This window comes from Hemitrygon akajei, chromosome 10, assembly GCF_048418815.1.
Source record: "Hemitrygon akajei chromosome 10, sHemAka1.3, whole genome shotgun sequence".
Classification (NCBI taxonomy): domain Eukaryota; kingdom Metazoa; phylum Chordata; class Chondrichthyes; order Myliobatiformes; family Dasyatidae; genus Hemitrygon; species Hemitrygon akajei.
This window is the reverse complement of record NC_133133.1, coordinates 56664584-56687360: the sequence shown is the minus strand read 5'-3', so window position 1 is coordinate 56687360 and position 22777 is coordinate 56664584. Positions and strand designations below refer to the sequence as shown.

At 39.7% G+C, this 22777-nt stretch overlaps 1 protein-coding gene across 3 annotated transcripts in view; it reads right to left on the bottom strand.

Annotated features, from left to right (window-relative positions):
- Positions 1-22466, bottom strand: part of phka1a (phosphorylase kinase, alpha 1a (muscle)) — a 149099-nt gene extending 126633 nt beyond the window's left edge. For all 3 annotated transcript variants that reach the window (XM_073058362.1, XM_073058363.1, XM_073058364.1), the window contains exons 1-4: positions 22139-22466; positions 6303-6461; positions 5270-5317; positions 2698-2866 (exon numbers count right to left, since the gene is read on the bottom strand). In XM_073058362.1, the coding sequence (XP_072914463.1) occupies positions 2698-2866; positions 5270-5317; positions 6303-6461; positions 22139-22216 (454 nt within the window). In that variant the 5' untranslated portion in view covers positions 22217-22466. The remainder of the gene's footprint in view (positions 1-2697; positions 2867-5269; positions 5318-6302; positions 6462-22138) is intronic.
- Between the last annotated feature and the right edge of the window lie 311 nt (positions 22467-22777).

Below are 22777 nucleotides of genomic sequence, written 5' to 3'. Positions count from 1 at the left end.
GAAAAGGGGGGGATGGGGCCTACCTTCTCTTAGAGATTATTATTTTGCAGCACAGTTGAGAGCTGTAAAATGTTGGTGCAACCCATCATATGATGCTCAATGGAAAAACATTGAGGAGCGGGTACTTCCCATCCCCATACAAGCAATTTTGGCTGATAACAACCTGCAAAGGTACATAAATACTATTGATAATCCATGGGTGAAATTGACTCTTAAAATATGGAAAACTACTATAAAAGAGTGTAATCTAGAGGGGGATATTGCAATTCTTAAATGGTGTGCATATGACTCGGATTTTACGCCAAATTATCTGGATGCTAGATTTAAGGACTGGACAGCTAAAGGAATAACAGTTCTTGGCAACATAATGAAAGAAGGAACACTGTTCAGTTTTGAAATGCTTAAAGAGAAACAATTATTAGAAAAACAAGATTTTTTAAAATCGGTATTTACAGATGCGACAATATGTTAATAGGATGCTTAAAAATGTAACCAAGGCAAGTACGTGCTTGATAGAGCTCTTTAGAAAAGCATATAATTCAGATAATGGTAGTAGAATCATTTCAAGCATGTATAAGGGTTTGTCAAAACTTAAAACACATTCGACTTCATACATTAAAACAAAATGGGAGAAGGAAAGAGGGATAATTATATCCGAGGAAGAATGGACAATAATATGGAGGTATCAATGGAAGTGTACCAGTTCACAGAAATGCAGGGAGTTCAGATGGAAATACTTGATAAGATATTTTATTACACCCTCTCAGAAATCTCATTATGATAGTAAGCTCCCTGTTTGCTGGAGAAATTGTGGAAATCAAAATGCAAATCATTATCATATTTTTTTGGGACTGCCCTGTTATCAAAGACCATTGGAGGGGGATACACAATCCCTTACAAGACATCTTTAAATGTGAAATACCCTTAGAGAGTAAGACCACATATTTTGGGTATATACCTCAAGAATGGTTGAAAAGAGATAAATATTTCATGAATATACTGTTGGTGGCTGGTAAAAAGACTCTTACTAGGTAATGGTTATCACAGGACAGCCCAACTTTAAATGCATGGATGGAAATTACAATGGACATTTACAAATTGGAGAAGATAATAACATCTGTTAATCATAAGCTGGAACAATTTGATTCATACTGGGAAAATGGTTTAACTACAGAATGCCTCATAGGCCTGATTTTATTCTCACAAATCAATGAATACCGTATGTTGTTAAAAAAAAAGATCACTCCCTACTTGTACATAGTTTTTTCCTTTCGCTTGTTTTTTCTTTCTACTTTTTTCTATAAGTGTATACCTCAGATAAATACTATGTGGAGATTTGTGACATATATGATTATATGATCTATATGTACAATGTCTGAAATACATCTTATGGAAATGTTTGTTTGATGATGAACTTCAATAAAAAATATAAATTACAAAAAAAGGGATTCGAATGCTGAGGTGAAGTTCATCAGATGTTAAAACTTCATCTGTTCATTTTTCATGTTTTATGAATTCAAAATCAATATTATCAATGGAAGAAAAATGAATCTTACTAAAAGAAAATATGCAGTTATGTCACTTTTTTGTCTAAAGAGATAATTCAGTGTAGGAATGCCACCAATCCCCAAGATCTACCAAAAGTACCTGTGAGAATACTGTCTCAATGACAGCATGATTGGAACCAAGAATTTTAGGCTCAGATTGTTCACAACTTCTGTGCTTTTTAACAAGGAAGTTATAGATTCACTTCGTCTTTAACATTGGTCCTCTTTCCACAGATATTGCATGACCTACTTAGTTTTTTTGTTTTTGTTTCATATAAAAAGAAAACATTGAATAGAGTGAAAAAACTGAAAGTATCCAAAATAATTATTCAAGTTTTCAAAAGCCCATATAGATTCAAGGATAGTAACACAAAGTCTCATAGACCATCAACATAAATTCTGGCACCAGTGTGAGCACTAGTACGTGCAACGTTGGAATTCTAGTGTTGTTGAGATGAGAATATTCAGTATCCATAGAGAGCTCTAACAGAATAGCACAATAATAGTTACAATCCAAGAGTGCACAGTTGGAGGAAAGAGAGGGTCCGGTAAAGGTGTTGGTGAATTACTCTAGCTTGTGGTTAGAAAATCTCTTATTAGTGTGTGTAAATGGTCTTACACTTGCTTTCATCTTGGATACCAAGTTCCTGGTTTGATTTTCCATAATACAGCAGGTACATTTCCAGTTGGAGAAGAGCTCATACTTCCAGTGCACGTATTACGATTTGATGTAGAGTATCAGCAGAAAAATTAGCACAGAAAATGCTAATTTCTGGCCAATTTGAATAAAAATCAATTACAAAGGACTGGGATAGCTACAATTATGTTTGTGATTTTGAGGCCAGTTCAGGTAGGGAACATCACTCCTTTTAAGTATTAAAGCAGGAAAGACATTCAATGATAATGTGCTACTACCACAAGCTCACTATCATAAATCAAATTAAACAATCATCAATAAATAAAATGTGGAATATCCAAATTAGAACTAAAGATAAATCAAAACTAACCAGTTGAAATGCAAGCATTTGTGATGTCACAACATTCAAATTACTGGCAAATATAACTATCAACACTGGTGAACTAGAATTGCCAGTAATTTGAAATATCAAATGGTATGCACATATTTAGGCAACATTTCAGAGTTCCTTACCTGATGCAGTCATTTGTGCAAGATAAAGCAAGTAAAGGGAGGTGGCATCAATTTGCAAGTGACCCCATTTATCATCTTCAACCACTGTGTTACATGTTGTATTGTTGTATTTTGCATGAAGTGCATCCTTTGTGCTTAGGGTCTGCTTGAATTTTTCAACTTTATTTATCTACATATATAAAAGAATATTATCAGCAATGGCAAAATAGACCATAAGATATAGGAGCAGAATTAGGCAATTCAGCCCATCAAGTTTGCTCTGCCATTCCATCATGGCTTATTTAATATCCCTCTAACCCCATTCTTCTGCCTTCTCCACGAAACCTTTAATACTCTGTCTGATCCAGAACCCATCAACCTTCGATTTAAATATACCCAATGACTTTTCCTCCACAGCTGTCTATGGCAATGAATTCCAAAGATTCACGTTTTTTCTAAAGAAACCCCTTCTCAACTTTGCTGTAAAGGTGCATCCCTCTATTCTGAGGCAGTTCCAGACTCCCCCACTATAGAAAACATGCTCTCCACATCCACTCTATCTAGGCTTTTCAATATTCAATAGGTTTCAATGAGATCCAACCCATTATTCCAAACTTCAGCGAGTACAGGCCCAGAGCCATCAAACATTCCTCATATGTTAATCATTTCAGTTAAACAGTCAACAGGAGTCTTGTTGAAGTGTTTCGGCCAGAAATGTCAACTGTTTACTCTTTTCCATAGATGCTGCCTGGCCTGCTGAGTTCCTCCAGCATTTTGTGTGTATTACTTTGATTTCCAGCATCTGCAGATTTTCTCTTGTTTGTGACCTTTAGAGGATCCTGTTCAAGGACTCCCAAGTCCCTTTGCACCTCTGATTTTATCATTTTCTCCCCATTTAGAAAATGGTCTATGCCTTTAATCCTTCGACCAAAATGCATGACTATATACCTCCCCACACTATATTCCATCTGCCATTTCTTTGTCCATTTCCCCCAATCTGTCTAAGTCCTTCTGCAGACTGCCTGCCTCCCCCCACCTATTTTTGTATCGTCCACTTGGCCACAAAGCCATCAATTCCATCATACAAATTATTGACATAAAGTGAAAAGAAGCGGTCCCAATACAGACCCCTGTGGAACACCACTAGTTACCAGCAGCAAACCACAAAAGAGATCCTTTATTCCCACTCTTTGCCCCCTGCCAGTCAGCCAATCTTCCATCTATGCTGGTATCTCTCCTGTCATACCATGGGCTCTTATATTGTTAAACAGCCTCATGTGCGGCACCTTGTCAAAGGCCTTCTGAAAATTCAAGTAAACAATATCCACCCTCTCTCCTTTGTCTATCCTGTTTGTTATTTCCTCAAAGAATTCCAATAGATTTGTCAAACAAAATCTCTCATAAGGAAACCATGCCGAATTTGGCCCATTTTGTCATGTGCCTCCAAGTGCCCCAAAACCTTATCCTTAATAATGGATCCCATTACTTTCTAGCTGGCCTATAGCATGGTATTGTAATATAATCTTAATACACAATCTTAATACACTATGCTGATATCTCTACTAATTAACATTTTACAGATTATCCCCAGGTTAAGAACATTCGACTTAGGGACACCCAAGCATATGAAAGAGCTGCCAAAATGTTATTAGATTCAAAGTTTGTTTCTATGAACGACATAACTCTTGCTCCACTTTTAGTAATTGAATTTTTTAATTAGCCTTACGGATTTAGATGACATTCATTCCAATACTGTAGTAGTATGTTTACCATAGAGTATTCTTGTACATTTTCCAAATGATGAACAAAATCAAATTTAAGGATGTCTTTAAAACAGAATTCATTCATTATCTGTATGAAGTATATTTAACTGCATTTCTGACAGACGTAGCTATTGATCTCAAGGTACTCAAGAGCTCTTATATAGCGAAATGTCTCATGACAGACTACAACATGCAGCAACTGAGTTCATAGAATTAGGTTCCATCAGCTTCCAGGTTTTCACTGGGGGAACAATTCAGATAGACCTGCTCTTGATGACTATCCAATGACTCCCAGAAAAGGTGTACATTAACATCAGGTGACAACAAACCAATTGTGACACCTCTCACAGCTCAAATGTTTGGATGCCTTCTTTATAAACTTAGCCAAGATGAAAGGTACCATGGGCAAGGTACCAAAAGGCTGTTGTACCCTCAAGACAATCATAGAATTTCTTCAGGAGAAAGGGAAAATGTATATACACTCCACTTGTTCATATTGATAATCACTTAACTCCAGTGATTCGACAAGTATTTCACCAAACTGAGAAAAAGAATTAACACATCCCAAAACAGGATTCAGTGTTAAATAAAGCACCATCTGCTTCAGTTTAAACAGAACATAAAAAACCTCAGTAAAAATATTTTTAAAGATTTCAAACAAAGATTAAATACTCAGAATATGTTTATGGGTGGTAATGTGACATTTGCTTCTTTATTTAAAAAGTAGTCCAGATAAGCGATAACCAACAAGTGCCATGGACTAGTTCAAAGTGCTAGATGTGAATAATTCTAAACAAAGATACAATGTGAAACCTGGAATCATTTTGTACCTGTTTCATCATGCATTGTAGCAATCCACGCATCAGTTTCACCACACTCTGTAAGATGAAATAAAAACCAGTACATATTAATATGCAGTCAGCAATTCCTACCAGGCCACGACCCGTCAATAGATCTTTTTTGGCACCATGGTACCAACCTCAGCTTTCACATGACATTTCCAAATTGTTCAGGGATTAAGTTACAAGCTCTCAGTAGGTCCAATAAATTGGAGTATTCACATTACAAACATATTGAGAAAATAAACAGAACTTGAAATTTTAACCATAGATGCAGTTGAAAATAATCTCAAAATGTTTCAGAAATGTTTAATTAGCAAATCTTGTTTTTTCACAAATTGATATGTTTCGTTCTGTCATAAATAGTGCAAGTTGGAGGATTATTTTATGTAACCAAGTCCTATTGGAACAAAGCAAAATGTTGACATGGTCGAGGAGTGAGGGGTGTGGAGGTTGAACATTACTGCAACTACAGCATATATTATATATCAGCCACCCTCTCCACATTACATAGTTCCTCTTCTATGACCAAGCCCCAGTGCTGGCAAAAAAGCTCCATCTCTTCACAATATTCATCAGACAATCTGACACAGGATTGGTTAGAACTCAATTATGGGATACCGCTGAGAAAAGTAGCTAAATTTTACAAGGTTAGCATTAAGAAATTTCTAGAATAACCATATTGCACTCAAGAGTGGCTTACATGAAAAAGATCACAAGCCTACTTCACTGGGGAAGAATTAGGATGTGGCAATTAAAAGAGGATGGATACCATTCTAACATGTAAAAATTATGGTTCTACACCAATACAGAGATAAATAGTTCTATACCAATATCGAAGATAAATAATAAAGGAAATCAAATCTTATTGTATCTGAATGATAGATATATTATCCAGTCTATGTTCATTTATTTTATTCTTGATCATACTAGTAAAAGCAGAAAGACAAAACAAATTTACACATTATGAAGAACACTTCTCCCATTTTGTAACAAGGACTGCTTGTTAGATGCACCTGCTCACCTGCTCAAGCTCATAAGCTTTTGCTTTATCTTCATCGCGATCAGCATTTTTACGATAGGCCATTCCCAAACCCCAGACTGCCAGGATACTGTACACATTATCACGCACCCAAGCATGTTGCTGATCAAGACTAGCTGGCAGTAATCCAGTTACAGAATTCTAGACAAAGGAGAGATGATTATAAATAGATTTTAAGCAATAAGTTAATACTTACACATCACTTAAAAATAAGAATACTGGAAGTACAGGGAAAAAAATCAAAAGTGAAATTATTAAATTTTTGAGGGGATAGAAAATAATTTGGAAAATAAAATTAAAGGAAACTAAGCATTTTACAATGACCAAAGCACCGAATACAAGAGCAGGGAAGCTATCTTAGAACTCTGTACATTATGAGTTGGGCCATAATTTGAATTTGGCATATAGTTTCGGCTACTTCTTTACAGGAGACATGCAATTCTACTGGAAAGCATGCAGAAGAACCAGGTGTTACCAGGATTAGAAAATTATAGATGAGAGGAAAGATGGGATAAACTAGGACTGTTTTCTTTGCAACACAGAAGGATGAGGGGAGAGCTCTTTGAGCTATACTATATTAAGAGGGACATGAATATACAGAAAGGAATGCTTCTAACAAAAGCAGGGCACAATGATGTATAGTAATCAACAGAGGATCATAAACAAGAAAAAAATGTCAATCACCCAGTTTGGATCTGAAACTCATTGCCTGAAAGGGAAATAGATGCAGAAATCAAAACTTAAATAGCATCTAAGAAGGACTTGGATGTATACTTGAAGATTAGTGACCTGAAGGACAGTAGGTCAAGCACTGAAGATGGAATTAAGCCAAATACCTTTTTTCTGACTCGCATGTATGATTTGCCCAATAATCTCTCATCATAGATTTTGAGAAAAACCCTAGACACACATCCCCATCTATAAAATTTACTTCATAGTCACAGAGTAATACAGCACAGAAACAGGCCATTCATCCCATCTAATCTGTGCCAAATTGTTATTCTGCCTAGACCCATCAACCCACAGCTCTCCATACCCCTCCCATCTCTGCACCTATCCAAACTTTTCTTAAATGGTGCGATCAAACCCGTATCCACTACTTCCACTGATAGCTTGTTCCACTCAAACCACCCTCTGAGTGAAGATGTTCCCCCTCAGGTTCCCATCATATATGTTACCTTTCACTCTTAACCTATGACCTCTAGTTCTAGTCTCATTCAGCCTGCTTGAATTTAACCTATCTATACTCCTCGTAATTAGTGCTGAGACTTGCTTCTGTATTGGTGCTTAACTTCTCCTTAAGTTTTCCAGGTGCTTCCTTACTGCAACATTTAATGCAACGTAATAAGCTCAAAAATTTGCCGTGACACAAAAATAAAGAAGTGAATAATAAGCAAGGAATTACTGAAATCGGGCATCAATTGAGACACACAATTGGTTTACAATGCTGAAAGTACAAGTTAAAGTGTTCATCTTTACATGACATGTACATCCACTGTTTGCTCACCAAAATGATATACATTTAAGTCTTGGCTGGAGAACACAGAAAAAAACTGCAATAAAATTAAATAATTATTACAGGTCAGACTGGGATTGTCCTTTCCATTGAGTCTATGTTAGCTCCTATGAGAATAAACCTGTCAGTCATATTTCCCTTTTCTTTGCCCAGAGTTTTCCAAATTATTTGCTCTTACATACTTGACAAACCTCTTTTCAAAGGCACTAATTGATTAAGATTCCAGCACCATTATCATTAGTGAATTCCAAATCCTAACTACTCACTGAATAAAAATTCTTATGCCTCATATCTCTTCTGTATTTTTTGCCAGAACTTTACGTGTTTGGTTGTGTCCTCCAATCCTTAAACTATCTGCTAATGGAAATAGCATCTTTTAACTAGTGCTCGTAGCAACAGCTTTCCTATTTTTGTGCTCTGATGCCTCTATTTACAATTCCCAGAATTCTAAATACTCTTTCAACCTCTATTCAAGAATTTATTCATATGTTCATCAGGCTCATTCTGTTCATATATACACTTTTAGAACTTTGTCATTTAGTCTCTATTCCCTCTCAAAAGACTGAATGCCACAGATCAAATGGGTGCGTTGGAAAGGCCACATACTATTCAATGTCTTCACAATCTATGCACAACCATGGTGGCTTCTCACCACAACTCTCCAGTCCCACCATCCCTCTTCAGCACACTTCAACTACAGAATCAAAGAAATCTATTGGTAAGGAAAAAAATGACATCAGCACAACCAGCAAAACTGAAGTTATGAAACCTGTCTCACAAAGACAAAAATTGAGGGAAAAAAAAGTACATTTATATGGGTAGAAAGGGCAGCAGCAATGAGAACAGATGCAAAGACATGGGAAAATGGAAATATAAATTTTGTGAATGCATCTTAATATAAAATACCAAGCAAAGGTGTAAAGGCTGAATTAAAAATATTACGATATGAATTACATTGGAATAGTCAAGAATAAAGATAACAAAATCAAAGATGAGTGCATTGGCAGCAGATAACCTGAGGCAGGGATAGAACTTGGCATGCCAGGTGAAAATGGGCAGCATTAGAAAAGGAGATGGTATATGGCCATAAATTGGACTTTGTTTCAGACACAAAACCATGGTGCTGAAACATCTAACACAGCAACAGGCAACTGCTGTAATGGGAATTATGGTCAAGAAGGTGCAATGTCAATACTTTCTATAAGTTTCTTATAGAATATTTTTGTCCATCCATCATTGGGATACAAGATAATGTTTGATAAATCTGAGCTATTTGAGAAAGGGAATTCAATACCACCAGCACATCACAGAATCTGATGTAAAGTTTTTGCCTTATTGCGGAGAGGCATACTGAAAAAAATAATTCTAATCTTACTATGCCCTTGGTCTCCACATCTTTGAATATTGTTTCAATGTCCAAGCACTTACCTTATCTAAACCACACATACAATGTGGAACATTGTATTTTAATCGCAATAAACCAGCGATTAATTGCCTTCAATTTCAGGATTCAAGTCTCAAGATTATTTAATGTCATTTGCAGTACAAAGTGTAAAGGGAAATGAAATAGTTATTACTCCAGATCCAATGCAACACAAAATGTACAATAAGATAAAGAGCACAATAAATATAAAAGCATAAGCTAGCTTATGTACATAGATTGATTGCATGTCCATAGAGTAATGCTAGACACAGAAGTGTCTGTACATAAGGTGACTGACACAAAGTGATAAAGTACTGGTGCTGGGGGGTGTGGAGGGGTGGGTTAGTGCGTGGATATGTTGATCTGCCTTTCTACCTGGGGAAAGTCACTGATTTGCCTTTACAAGTCTGGTGGTCCTGGCATGGATGCTATGTAACCTCTTCCCTGATGGGAGTGGGACAAACAGTCCATCAGCAGGGTGGGTAGGATCTTTCATGATGTTACTGGCCCTTATCCACCACCTTCCTGTATACATGTCTTTGATGGGGGTAGGCTGGTGCAGTTCTGACTACTCTATGTAGAGAGTTCCTGTCTGTCGCAGGCAGTTTCCTGCTATCTTGCTATCAATCAGTAGCTGGAAGTCTGAAATACTACTTTTCTCCATCTCTCAGCCAGAGACACTGAAACCAACCATAACAATCTCTCCAATGCATTGGCTGCCATCCTGAACTGAAGGTTTTTGTTTTGAGAGCAATCAGTGGTACACCAAAAGCAAATTATCACTCTAATTGTGATAGCTTGTAAATATGCTTTTCCTCAATTTTCCACTCAAAGTCAACTGCATTTCAAGAACAGAAAAGCTGCCACAAATGTGTACATTATGGCAAAGTCAAAGTCAATTCTAAGCTTCTAATTAACATATTCAATTTTAACAAAATACTCTCAAAAAGGATTTAAGTTAATTACAGATGGAAAGATATATAGAGACAGGATGTGTAATTAAAGCTTCATTTACCAGAATTACCTGGACCCAGCAATGCATTTATGAATTATGCTTAATCCTGTATCGACAGGACAACATTATATTTACAGCAGTAAAATCCTGTGATGTTGCTTAATATAAGGAACTTCATGTCAACTGAAGTAATATAATATTCTACTGAATTATTTGAACTGAATACTAGCTCACTGCACATTATGTTACAGAAAATGCTTTTAATAATGCAATCGATACGATAATAAACGTATTGCTAACATCTGTATTCTGGTAGTATTTATATTTATTACCAAGCATTTACTATTTATAGGGCTAGAAAAAGAAAGATTTTACACACGCCTTTAATCTGTGAGTCATAAGGTCCTAAAATTGTTTAACAAAAAGCAGGTTTATTATCTTTTCCCTTGCCTAGCCATGTAAAGGCAAATTAAACAGTAAGGCTCTATGTTCATTTCCACTCCAGCAAAAAAACTCCTAGTAACAAGCCTTATACATTTACAATTATTTGCCATGTTTATTCAACTATCTAATTTAAATGAACAGAGGTAACATTAATTATGCCTACAAACAACCAATTGAAACAAAATTTTAATTCTGATTGCATATGGGGGTGTGGGAGAAAGCTGCAGGATTACAGTTAATCGTTGATACATTCAAAAAGCTTAAAATTATAGAACTACTGTTCACTTGAAAATTGAAGCAATTACATATTGTTAAGAGTAAGAAAATAACAAGAGGGAAATGCAGAAAATGTTATTAAGCATAAGTATATGCTGGATTAGATGTATAAATGTTATTGCCACTTTGCGTTGGTTCAAAGGTATATTTTTAATCAATGTATACAACTCTGAAATTATTCTTCTCCAGATAGCCACAAAACCAAGAGGGAATGGCAGCACAATCATCAACCCCCAAATCTTCCCTCCCCGCACACAAAAAAATAAGGAAGATCAGCTGAAAAACACTTAATATAAAAACTATAAGACTTCTGAAAAGTTTATAGCCCAAGTTCATATCCAAAATGCAGAAAATCTGGGTAACATTCTCCGGGCACAATGGCAACTTCTGTCTCCAGCAGCAGACCGATCCCATCTCCGATCAAAAGGCAGGCAGCCAGCACTGACCTTCCACATTCGCCTCAATGTTTTAATCTCCCTTGCCACTTTAATCGGTAAATAATGGAAACTTTAATCAGGGAAATGGAGTCGAACATCAGCTTGCACCCCATCCCACCCCTCAGCCTGCTTGCCACAAATTTTGCCTCTGCCTCCCGGAATCCTCATGGACACTGCAGAGCACTGAGGCACCCAAACGATATCCAAACTGCAAATCACAGGCTCTAACAGTTCCAGAATCACATTTGAGATGAAAAACAAACACAAAAGACATTTTAAAAAGTGCAATATATGGTTTCATGGTCTACCCAGAAAATGTTGACCATTGTACGCAGGCACCATTTTAACTAGAAGATCATGGAAGTTTCGATATCGTGTAACAATTACAGATCTGTTGTGTAGCTTAAATGTGAACTGGACAAGTTTCCCTCTACAAGTAACTTCACTGAACACAGCAAGAAAAATGGAATACAAAATGATGCAAGTGCTGACAACCTGAACAGAAGCATTGCTGTGTATGTTGTTACGTAACCTCGTAACCAGGTAACTTACCAGCAAAGATAGCGGGATCAGCTGAGTCGGATGCTACTATTTTCAAACGTTTTATTCAAAAAGGGCACAAACGTATGGTTAATACAAAACATTCAGATCATATACATCGTCAAAACTCAATCCAAAACACCGGTGTAATAATAATCAATCAGAAATAAGCTCTATAGTTGTCTAGGGGTAATACTGAGTCCAATTGAAATATAAAGAGTCACTCAGAAGTTTGCAGGCTTTTCCCTTTTGGGAACCGCTGGGGTTTTCACGTTGGAGAGAGAGAGATGGTTTAGAAAAGATAAACACTTGCCCGTTGTCTTTACAGAGCAAATCCTTGGAATCAGGGGAGTAGACTTCCCCGTTGTTATTTAAAAGCAGTCTTCCGTTGGTTCTAGCCACAGATTCAACATTTGGAATCTAACGCACTTGGCTTCCTTCAAAATGGCTTCCCGCTCCCACGGGAATCGGTATCGTGTCTCCTTGGTGCATCTGAGGGATCCCCCCCCTCAGACCCTCCTTTATACTTCTTTACGGGATCGCAGGTGTCAATCAAGGTTGCAGGTAATGCGATCTCTCTCTCAACCAGCCCACTTTGCCCGAGGGCTTTTCACGTGGTCTCCATGAGACAATAGTCAATGTCGCCTTTATTCTGCTTCTTGGGAGAACATGGTCTTCCGCACCTCTCTCTCTCTCTTGGGTCAGTTGACCCCCCCTCGACTAGGGCTCTTGCGATTCTCACAAAGGAGGGGGCCGAGCCGATCAAAGCTTATTGTAATCGCCTTAAGGGAATGCTGTAGAAGTTGCCATTTTCCCTAAATTATTGTCAGGATTTTGAGTTGGTGTACTTCTCTACACCTAATGAGAGGGAACATTACATGTGTATGAAAACAAAAGGGACTGCAGATGCTGGAAATGGATTTTTTTTTGTTTACTAAGTTTTAAGTTTTTTAAGTTTGAGCTACTATGTTTAAACTTAGTAGCTCAAGTGGCATCTGTGGATGCAAAAGACTTGCTGGTGTTTCAGGTTGAGACCCTGCATCAGGACTGAGAAGGAAGAGGAAATATTGCCCATTTACAGGACAAAGGGAAAGTGATTGGGAACAGAGGCTGGTAGGTGATGTAGAGCCAGATGAAGAGAGATGGAACGACATGGGGAGAGGGGATAGAGAAGGTGAACCAAGGCAAAACACAGCTTGGTGGACAGCAGAATGTGTGGGCAAGATGAATGCCGGGGGTGGGTAACTTGATATTGGAAAATCCAATGTTCATATCATTGGTTTGTACACTACCCCAGGTGGAAAATAAGCTGTTTTATTTTTAAATTGCATGTGGCCTCTCTGCAACAGTGGAGAAAATGTGAGGACAGACAAGTTGGATTGGGAGTGGGAATAACAGCTAAAATAATATGTAGACAAATACGTGTGCGGTCCCCTAGAGTATTCTTAGTTACCCTCATGTAGATGAGGTTACATTGTCAGCATCAAATGCATTAAACCAGGTTGGAAGAGATGCAGGTGAACTTGGAAGGGAGGGGAAGAAAAGATATGACCGGTAATGCAATTGCATTGTAGCTGATAACTATGGGACAATAATCTAAAGGGGAGGGGAAAGAGAATACAAAAGCAGATCCATAGTAGAAGAAAAAAGTGATGTGATTGCTATATTAACATCAATAATGAAGAAGCAGAAGTAAAAAAGACTGAAAATCAATTAAGAATTGGAATTGCCAGAAATATCCAATTATAGTTGTTTCTTTAGACCTACTAAAAAGGGATCATGTATGTAGACTTTTCCAAGAGAGATCTGTTATTCCACCTCTTTACCAAAATGAAGACTTAAGAGATATCAAGAACCAGTCCACTGAACATAATAGATTCTGCTGATGCTGGTAATCCAGAGCAACACAACAAAATGCTGGAGGAACTCAGCAAGTCAGGCAGTATCACTATTACAGCTGTGGGAAGATGGGACAAAGGTGAACATAAGAGAAATAGAGGAAATGCAGGCAAGGGCGGCATCAATGATAGCAGAAGGGAAGAAGGAAGCTGTCTGAGATGCTCTGGAATGGAAAGCCTCATCCTGAGAACAGATGAGGCGAAGATGGAGGAACAGAGAAAAGGGAGTAACATTTTTACAAGTGATATAGTGGGAAAAGGTATAGTAAAAATAGTGAGAGCCAGTATATTTTTTAAAAATATATTTTTATTGAAGGAATGACACAATACAGAATACATAATGGATTGCATTTTCCTCCATTTTGCTTTTATATCTTACGGCTGCACAGGTGGAAGGTCAACTGAGGAAGATCTGTACCAGCAAGGCGGCTGGACCGGATGGAGTTTCCCCACGATTACTGAGGGCCTGTGCGACTGAGCTGGGAGAACCACTACAGCGCATCTTCAACATGAGCCTGGAGCAGAGAAGAGTACCCAGACAGTGGAAAACATCCTGTATTGTCCCGGTACCGAAGAAACCACAACCAAAGGAGTTGAATGACTTCAGACCTGTTGCCTTGACGTCGCACGTGATGAAGACCATGGAGCGGCTGATAATACAGAATCTGAGGCCACAAACCAGGCACGCCCAGGATCCTCTTCAGTTTGCGTATAAGGAGAAGGTGGGAGTGTTGGATGCTATCACGTATTTGCTGCACAAATCACTCTCTCACCTAGATGGGGTCAGTTGTGCTGTGAGGATTACATTCCTTGACTTCTCTAGTGCCTTTAACACCATCCAGCCCAAGATCTTAAGGCACAAACTAACGGAGATGGGAGTAGACTCTCACATGGTGGATTGGATAGTGGACTACTTGACAGATAGACCTCAGTATGTGCGGTTGGGAGACTGTAGGTCTGACACGGTGGTAAGCAGCACAGGGGCGCCGCAGGGAACCGTACTCTCTCCGGTCCTGTTCACCCTGTACACATCAGACTTCCAATATAACTCAGAGTCCTGCCATGTGCAGAAGTTCGCTGATGACACGGCCATAGTGGGGTGTGTCAGGAATGGACAGGAGGAGTATAGGAAACTGATACAGGACTTTGTGATATGGTGCAACTCAAACTACCTGCGTCTCAATATCACCAAGACCAAGGAGATGGTGGTGGACTTTAGGAGATCTAGGCCTCATATGGAGCCAGTGATCATTAATGGAGAATGTGTGGAGCAGGTTAAAACCTACAAGTATCTGGGAGTACAGTTAGACGAGAAGCTAGACTGGACTGCCAACACAGATGCCTTGTGCAGGAAGGCACAGAGTCGACTGTACTTTCTAAGAAGGTTGGCGTCATTCAATGTCTGTAGTGAGATGCTGAAGATGTTCTATAGGTCAGTTGTGGAGAGCGCCCTCTTCTTTGTGGTGGCGTGTTGGGGAGGAAGCATTAAGAAGAGGGACGCCTCATGTCTTAATAAGCTGGTAAGGAAGGCGGGCTCTGTCGTGGGCAAAGTACTGGAGAGTTTAACATCGGTAGCTGAGCGAAGGGCGCTGAGTAGGCTACGGTCAATTATGGATAACTCTGAACATCCTCTACATAGCACCATCCAGAGACAGAGAAGCAGTTTCAGCGACAGGTTACTATCGATGCAATGCTCCTCAGACAGGATGAAGAGGTCAATACTCCCCAATGCCATTAGGCTTTACAATTCTACCGCCAGGACTTAAGAACTTTTTAAAAGCTATTATTAATGCTTTTTGAGATAGTGATTTAGATGCATATCATATTTTTTTTACTGAGTTAAGTATTGTATGTAATTAGTTTTGCTACAACAAGTGTATGGGACATTGGGAAAAAAAGTTGAATTTCCCCATGGGGATGAATAAAGTATCTATCTATCTATCTATCTATCTATCTACCCCTAAACAAACCTCCCCTCACCCTCCCTACCTGAACATACCATGGCAGCTAATGTATTTACAATACAACAATTCACAAATACAAGTACGTATTTGTGTAGATTTAGTAGTAGTAGATTTAAAAGCTATCGGTAAATAGTCTGTATCCTGAGGATACAGGGATCAAGAAAACGGAGAGAAGTTTCAGAGATGAACAACGTAAATTTGAGGGAGGGTGGAAGTTGGAGGCAAAGTTGATGAAATTGACGAGCTCTGCGTTGGAGCAGGAAGCACACTACTGCAGCTGTTGCTGGTCTTTCGGTAAGATGATAAGCTTTTCTGGCTCCAACCAATTGTTAGCCCTTTATAACTGTCTTTAATTGCAAGACGCTGCTGGATATTAAGAACATCAAGTACGGCAGGTCTACCCCATCAGTGAGTTGCTTGATAGCGATGAAGCTGGAGTTATTGTGTACTGTGTTGTCATCTAGACTTGTTGTGCACCATTGTGGCATGGAGGCAGTACAAATGATTGCCTCACACATTTTTATTGCGATCACAATACCACTTGGACATTGTTAATATAGAATACTTAAGTCCAGTTCACTGGTTCAATGGCAAGACCAATGGTGGGGGAGCTGTGTTGCCTCGGTTGTTGTACATCTTAGACCCTCATACTACAATGTTGCCTGCTGCAGCTGCCCAGAAGAGGAGGCACCAGGAGGCCTCTGTGGGTGCGCTGGAATCCATATTGGGTTGTGTGTTGGCCCCTCCCGTCGTTGCTGCCCTCCAGTGTTCACTTGGCAGAAGATAACCTGAACCAGGACAACATCCCATGCACCATCTATCTATAGGGCATGCATCTTAGGGACTCGGTCATATTATTTTTTGTGATTTTTTTTCTGCTACCATAACTATATGTGCTACACGTACCTTGACCACAGAGGAAGACTGTTTTGTTTGGCTGTATTCATGTCTATGGTTATTAAACTTAAACTTGAACTTGTAGCGTAGAAATACTTGAGAAGGGTTACCAGTGAAGGCTTGGAAAATGGACTATTCCATGTAGTTGACAAAAGACAGGCATAACTGGAGCCCATGTGGTTGCCCACGGCTACACCTTGGCTTTGGAGAAAGTGGGAGGAACTGAAAGATAAATTGTTGATCTTGAAAACTAGTTCTACCAGATCGACAGGGTGGTTATTGAGGGTAGCTAGTTAGGTCTGCTTGTTTAGAAAGAAGCAGCGAGTTACAGGGCCTTCCTGATGGGAGATAAAAGCATATATGAACTGAATATCCACGGTGAAAAGGAGGCAAGCAAGGCCACAGATGGCGTGACTGAAATGATCAAGAGCGTGTGAAGTTAACTGAGGTAGGTAGGAAGGGACTGAACAAAGGGGGACAAAATGGAGTCAAGGTATGCGGATACGAGTTCAGTGGGACAGGAACAGGCAGAAATAAAGGGCTTACTCAGACAGTCAGGTTTGTAGATTTAGGATAGGAAGTAGAAACATGCAGCTCAGGGTAAAGGAACTATGAGGTTGGTGACAGTAAATGGATTATCTCCAGAGGCCATGAGTTTTGTGATGATATAGGAGGCAATGGCCTGATGCTCCTTACTGGGGTCTTTTTCAAGGGGTATATAACAGGAGGTGTCTGAAAGTTGCCACCTGGCCTCAGCTAGGTAGAGGTCAGTCTGCAAGACTACAGCAGCACTGGCCTTGTCTACAGATTTGATGGTGAGGGTGGGATTAGTGTGGAGAGAGTGAAGGGCAGTGCATTCTGAGAGCATGAAGTTTGAATAGAAGAGAGCAATATGCAAGTCAAGCCAGTTGATGTCTCATTAGCAGTTAGAGATAAAAAGATCCAGATTGGGCAGGACCAGAGCAGGATGTTCAAGACGAGGAAAAGGGATGAAGATGGGAGAAGGGGTTATTGGTGGGGGGGGGGGGGGGGGGGAATCCTTGCCAAAGAAATAGGCTCAGAGATGGAAGGGAAGAAGAGCTCAGTGCCATACCTGCTATACTGGCATGTATTTGAGTAAGTCTATTATTACTTCATCATGGAACTGATCAAAGTCACAGGGTCAGCTCTCACCAATAAAGCAGTAGTCACACTGACAACTATAAACAAGTTCATACTTTTAAAAAAGGATCTAGTGTTTTCCCAATGTATATGACAAATAAACACTTCTCAGGCTTCTAGCCAGGTAGAGATATAGATTTTTTTTAAATCGATTCAATTTACCATGGAGATGCACATTCTAATATGAAGGATACTGGACAGTAGCCTCAGATATGGCATCTACTGGAAACCCACTCATACAGACCTACACCTTAACAATAATATTCACCATCATGCCTCCCAACGTCAAGTGGTTCTTTCTACTTTGATTAACCATGTGAAAACTATTCTGGACCCGGAGAGTCTCCTGAGGAAATAAGATGCTTACGGACATCATTCCTACAGAATGGCTACAAGGTGAAGGAAATCAATCAAGCCGTTAAAAGGGCTGAAAGAAAACAACCATCTGTCTTCCCTATATTTCCAGTTTCTGGAACAATTACCAGGATCCTGAAATACCAGATTAATACCACCCACAAACCCATAAGGAGGGTCAAACCACAGTTTATGCAGGTCAAAGATGACCTGAATCTCAGGACAGCTGCCGTTTACAGGATTCCCTGTAAATGCAGAGTAGCCTATATTGGCCAGACGGGACACACGGTGAAAACCAACATCAAGGAGCCCAGGAGGTATATCCAGTTGGGTTACCCGGAGAAACTGGCAGTAGCAGAACACTGCATTCACAATGACCATACGATTGACTTTGATGGCACAAAACTACTGCGCCACACCAATGGCTTTTGGGACCATCTGGTAAAGGAAGTCATTGAAATAAAACTAGAGGAAAAGAATTTTAGCAAAGACAATGGTCTCACTCTAAGTAAGAACTGTAAACAAGGTGAAGACTAACCAATCAAGAAGGATGGATGAGGACGAAGATGGCAGAGCTTGTCATCGAAACGTCAGTTAAAATTGAAACCTGTACCCCACTGGAAGCCCAAGTAGAGTTTATAAGTTCATACTTCCCTCCTTTATAACCAAAGAGTATTGTTGCTACAGGTTAAAAAGAAATACTCTGATTAGGCCCAGCCTTACAGATTAAAAGTGTGTTCAGCACAGATGGACAAGTGGTTCAGAACAGCAGCAATGTGCATAACAGAAAGACTTCCAACAAATAATTGCTTAAATTATAACTGTCCATGTCAAATGTTCTTGGGTGCATTCTGTGAGTGAGTGCAGCATCAATCTGAAAGGTGATGCACTAGCATCATCTTTGCAATGACAACCTGGTAAATATATTGTTTGGTTATATAAGTGAATTACAGTTGCCTTCTTTTAGACTGATGCCCCTGCCCATTCTGCCAGCACTCAGGCAAGTTAAACATCAGCTTGCACAATATGAAAGGTGAGTTATTGTTGCTTCCTCCCACCATTCTTCCCTCAACTGACAACACCAAAGTAGATTAACCATTCATTCAACACTTGAATAGAGTAGGCAAGTTGTTACTGTTTGGAAAAGAGAAAAAAAATAAAATTAATCTTACAGGTTGATTACCTTGTATCAGGAAAGGCCTGCTCTGGAACAAGCTGCAAAGGACAGCAATTGTTCAACTCAGTTTTACATTTCAATGCCTGTATGTAACACTGGCTGGAAGATGCAATTCCTGGAGTTTATAAAAGCCTTTGCTGAAGCAATGTAGTAAGCCAAAGACAAAGAGGTCAGTGTGTAATGGGATATTATGGTGACAGACAAGTGTAAAGTCAGGGACATGACCCACTACGATCCCTGTCTTTTGCATCTAACATTGTTCCAAAGTAAGCTTGCAAAACTGCGTTTCATCTTCCAACCAAACATGTTACAGAACTCAGAACTTAACACTAAACTGAAAAATTTCAAATTACCAGGCTTTTCAGTTTGCACCAGAACAGGCTAATTCAGATACAAGGTCATCAACCTATAACATTAACTCTGTTTTCTCTTTCCACAGATGCTGCCTGGCTTAATAGTTCTAACATTCTGCTTTTCATTTTAGATTCCCTGTACCTACAGTGGTTTGTATCTCACAGTCGCAACAACTTCCCTCTATATTTGTTCATCCCTTCTGCAGAGAAAACATTGTTTTTCATATCTCCATCCTGACATTCTTGCCATCTCTCCCTTCCTTTGCAATTTAATAAACACTTATTTCTAACCCCTTCCAGCTTTGATGAAAAATTACTGGCCTGAAACATTAACTCTCTCTCTCCATGATGCCTGACTCCTGAGTAGTTCCAGTATTTTATATTTCTAATCCAGACACTGAAGTATTTAAAACAAACATTAGGGAATCCAGTACTGTACCACCAACTAAACTACAATGATTTGAATGTGATAGAACCCCAACCTGTCTATACACACAATCTCACTCCATGTTCAAGTTGCTTTTATTGTCATTTCGACCATAAACTGCTGGTACAGTACACAGTAAAAATGAAACAATGTTCCTCCAGGACTCTGGTGCTATATGAAACAACACAAAACTACACTAGACTATGTGAGACAGCACAAGGCTACACTAAACTACGTAAAACAACATAAAAACTGCACTAGACTACAGACCTGCACAGGGCTACATAAAGCACACAAAATAATGCAGGCAGTACAATAATTAATAAACAAGACAATAGGCACAGTAGAGGATACATTACAATGAACTCAAAAAATTGAAGGTAAATTTTATCATATATGCGACCATATACAACCCAGAGATTCATTTTCCTGTTGACATACTCAGCAAATCTATAGAATAGTAACTATAACAGGATCAATGAAAGATCAACCAAAAGACAACAAACTGTGCAACTGCAACTATAAAGAAATAGCCATAAATGACAAGAACATAAAATAGCATGAGAAGGCCCTTAATGTGAGATTATTGTTTGTGGGAACATCTCAATGGATGGGCAAGTGAGTGTAGTTATCCCTTTTTGTTCAAGAGCCTGATGGTTGAGGGGTGGTAACTGTTCCTGAACCTGTTGGCATGAGTCCTGAGGCTCTTGTACCTTCTACATGCTGGCAGCAGGAAGAAAAGAGCAGGGCCTGGATGGTGAGGATCTCTGATTATGGATGCTGCTTTCCTACAACAGCACTTCATGTAGATGTGCTCAGTGGATGGGAGGGCTTTACCTGTAATGTAATGGGCTGAATCCACTACATTTTGTAAGATTTTCCATTCAAAGGCATTAGTGTTTCCATACCAGGCTGTGATGCAGCCAGTCAAAACTCTCCATTACATATCTATAGAAGTTTGTCAGAGTTTTTGATGGCATGCCAAATCTCCATAGACTTCTAAGGAAGTAGAGGCGCTGCTGTGCTTTCTTCACAATTGCATTTACATGCTGGGTCCAGGACAGGTCCTCTGAAATAGTAACACCCAGGAATTTAAAGTTGCTAACCCTCTCCACCTCTGATACTCCATTGAGGACTGGTTCATGGACCTCCGGTTCCCCTCTCAAGTCTACAATCAGTTCTTTGGTCTTGCTAACATTGAGTGAAAGGTTGTTATGAGTCAGCTCAGCCAAATTTTCAATCTCACTCCTGTATGCAGATTCATTCACCTTTGTTACAGCCCACAACAGTGGAGTCCTGGTCAAACTTGAATATGGTATTGGAGCTGTACTTTGCCACACAGTCATAGGTATAAAGCGAGTAGAGCAAGGGGCTAAGCACAGAAGCCTGTGGTACACCTGTGCTGATGGAGATGGTAAAAGAGATGATGCGAATCCAAACTGACTGGGAGGAAATCCAGAATCCAGCTGCACAAGGAGGTATTGAGGCCAAGGTCTTGGAGCTTATTCATTAGCTTAGAGGGAACGTTGGTATTAAATAACTCAAGAGATGGTAAATAATTACAATGTTTCCCAAAAACACTTGTAAACTATCACCGGTGTAGAATATGTACCAATACTGCAAAACGTTTCTTTTTAAATATCACTCCTTTTTGCTCAGACCTACGTGTAAGATAAAATACTGCCAAGACAAAACGATTCAGCACTAGGCAGTTACAGACCTGCTGCAGTTGCAAACAGCGTGATACGAGTTATGAACTGTCAAATTACATGCTCTGATTAAAGGGAACAGAGTGTCTTCATCTGCAAAGATCAAGTTTCACAGCTAACACATCCTAAGATTTCACAGTGGAACTGGCTTCAAGCCGAAGAATGAGACCTCGAATGAGTTTCAAGGAGGTGAAGGCTCTTTAACTTGTGAGTCAAAAGTCACCAAAAGCCTACAGATGACTGAAGCGAAACATTTTCCGGTATAAATTGAGCCGACAATTACCTACCTGGTGACACAAGATGGTGTTGTTCACCATCCGGCCGTAATAATCCAACCGGACCCCGGAATTACTGCGGCTCCTCATCCTGGATGTTGCCCGCCTATTGCTGGGTGCCGCTGCAAGATCCGCCCGTCAACCTCGCTGTCCTCTCAGCAGTGTCAGCCTCTCGCGTCCCTGCGCCGCAGTGAGCGGCCTGACACCCCTCTATCCGGGCCACCTGTTACCGACCGGGCCAGAAACTGCCAGTTCCCCCCGCATCAAGTGCCGAGCAACCCGCAGCCCGTTCTCGCCACCCCGCCAACGACGGCCAGAGGGCGCTTCTGCTCACTGCACATGCGCACACCGAGCGCTCCGCGCGCCGTTACTGCGCATGCTCACATCTCGAGTTGCGTTCGCCTCTGCTGAATTGGCACGAGTCTCGCACTGGCGTCGAAGTCTTAAATCACTGCCTCTGTGCTATTGACAAATGGTTCAATTATCAACTGAAAGATGTAAATCTAAGTATTTATCCCAGAATTTAAACATACCTCCTAATGTCAAAACCACAACAGGTCTGTCACTGTCATCCTCCAGGTGTTATATTCAACAAGGGGACAGGCAACGGCCATCTGTGTTTTAGTTGTTACCAGCTGCGAATTTTGTCCT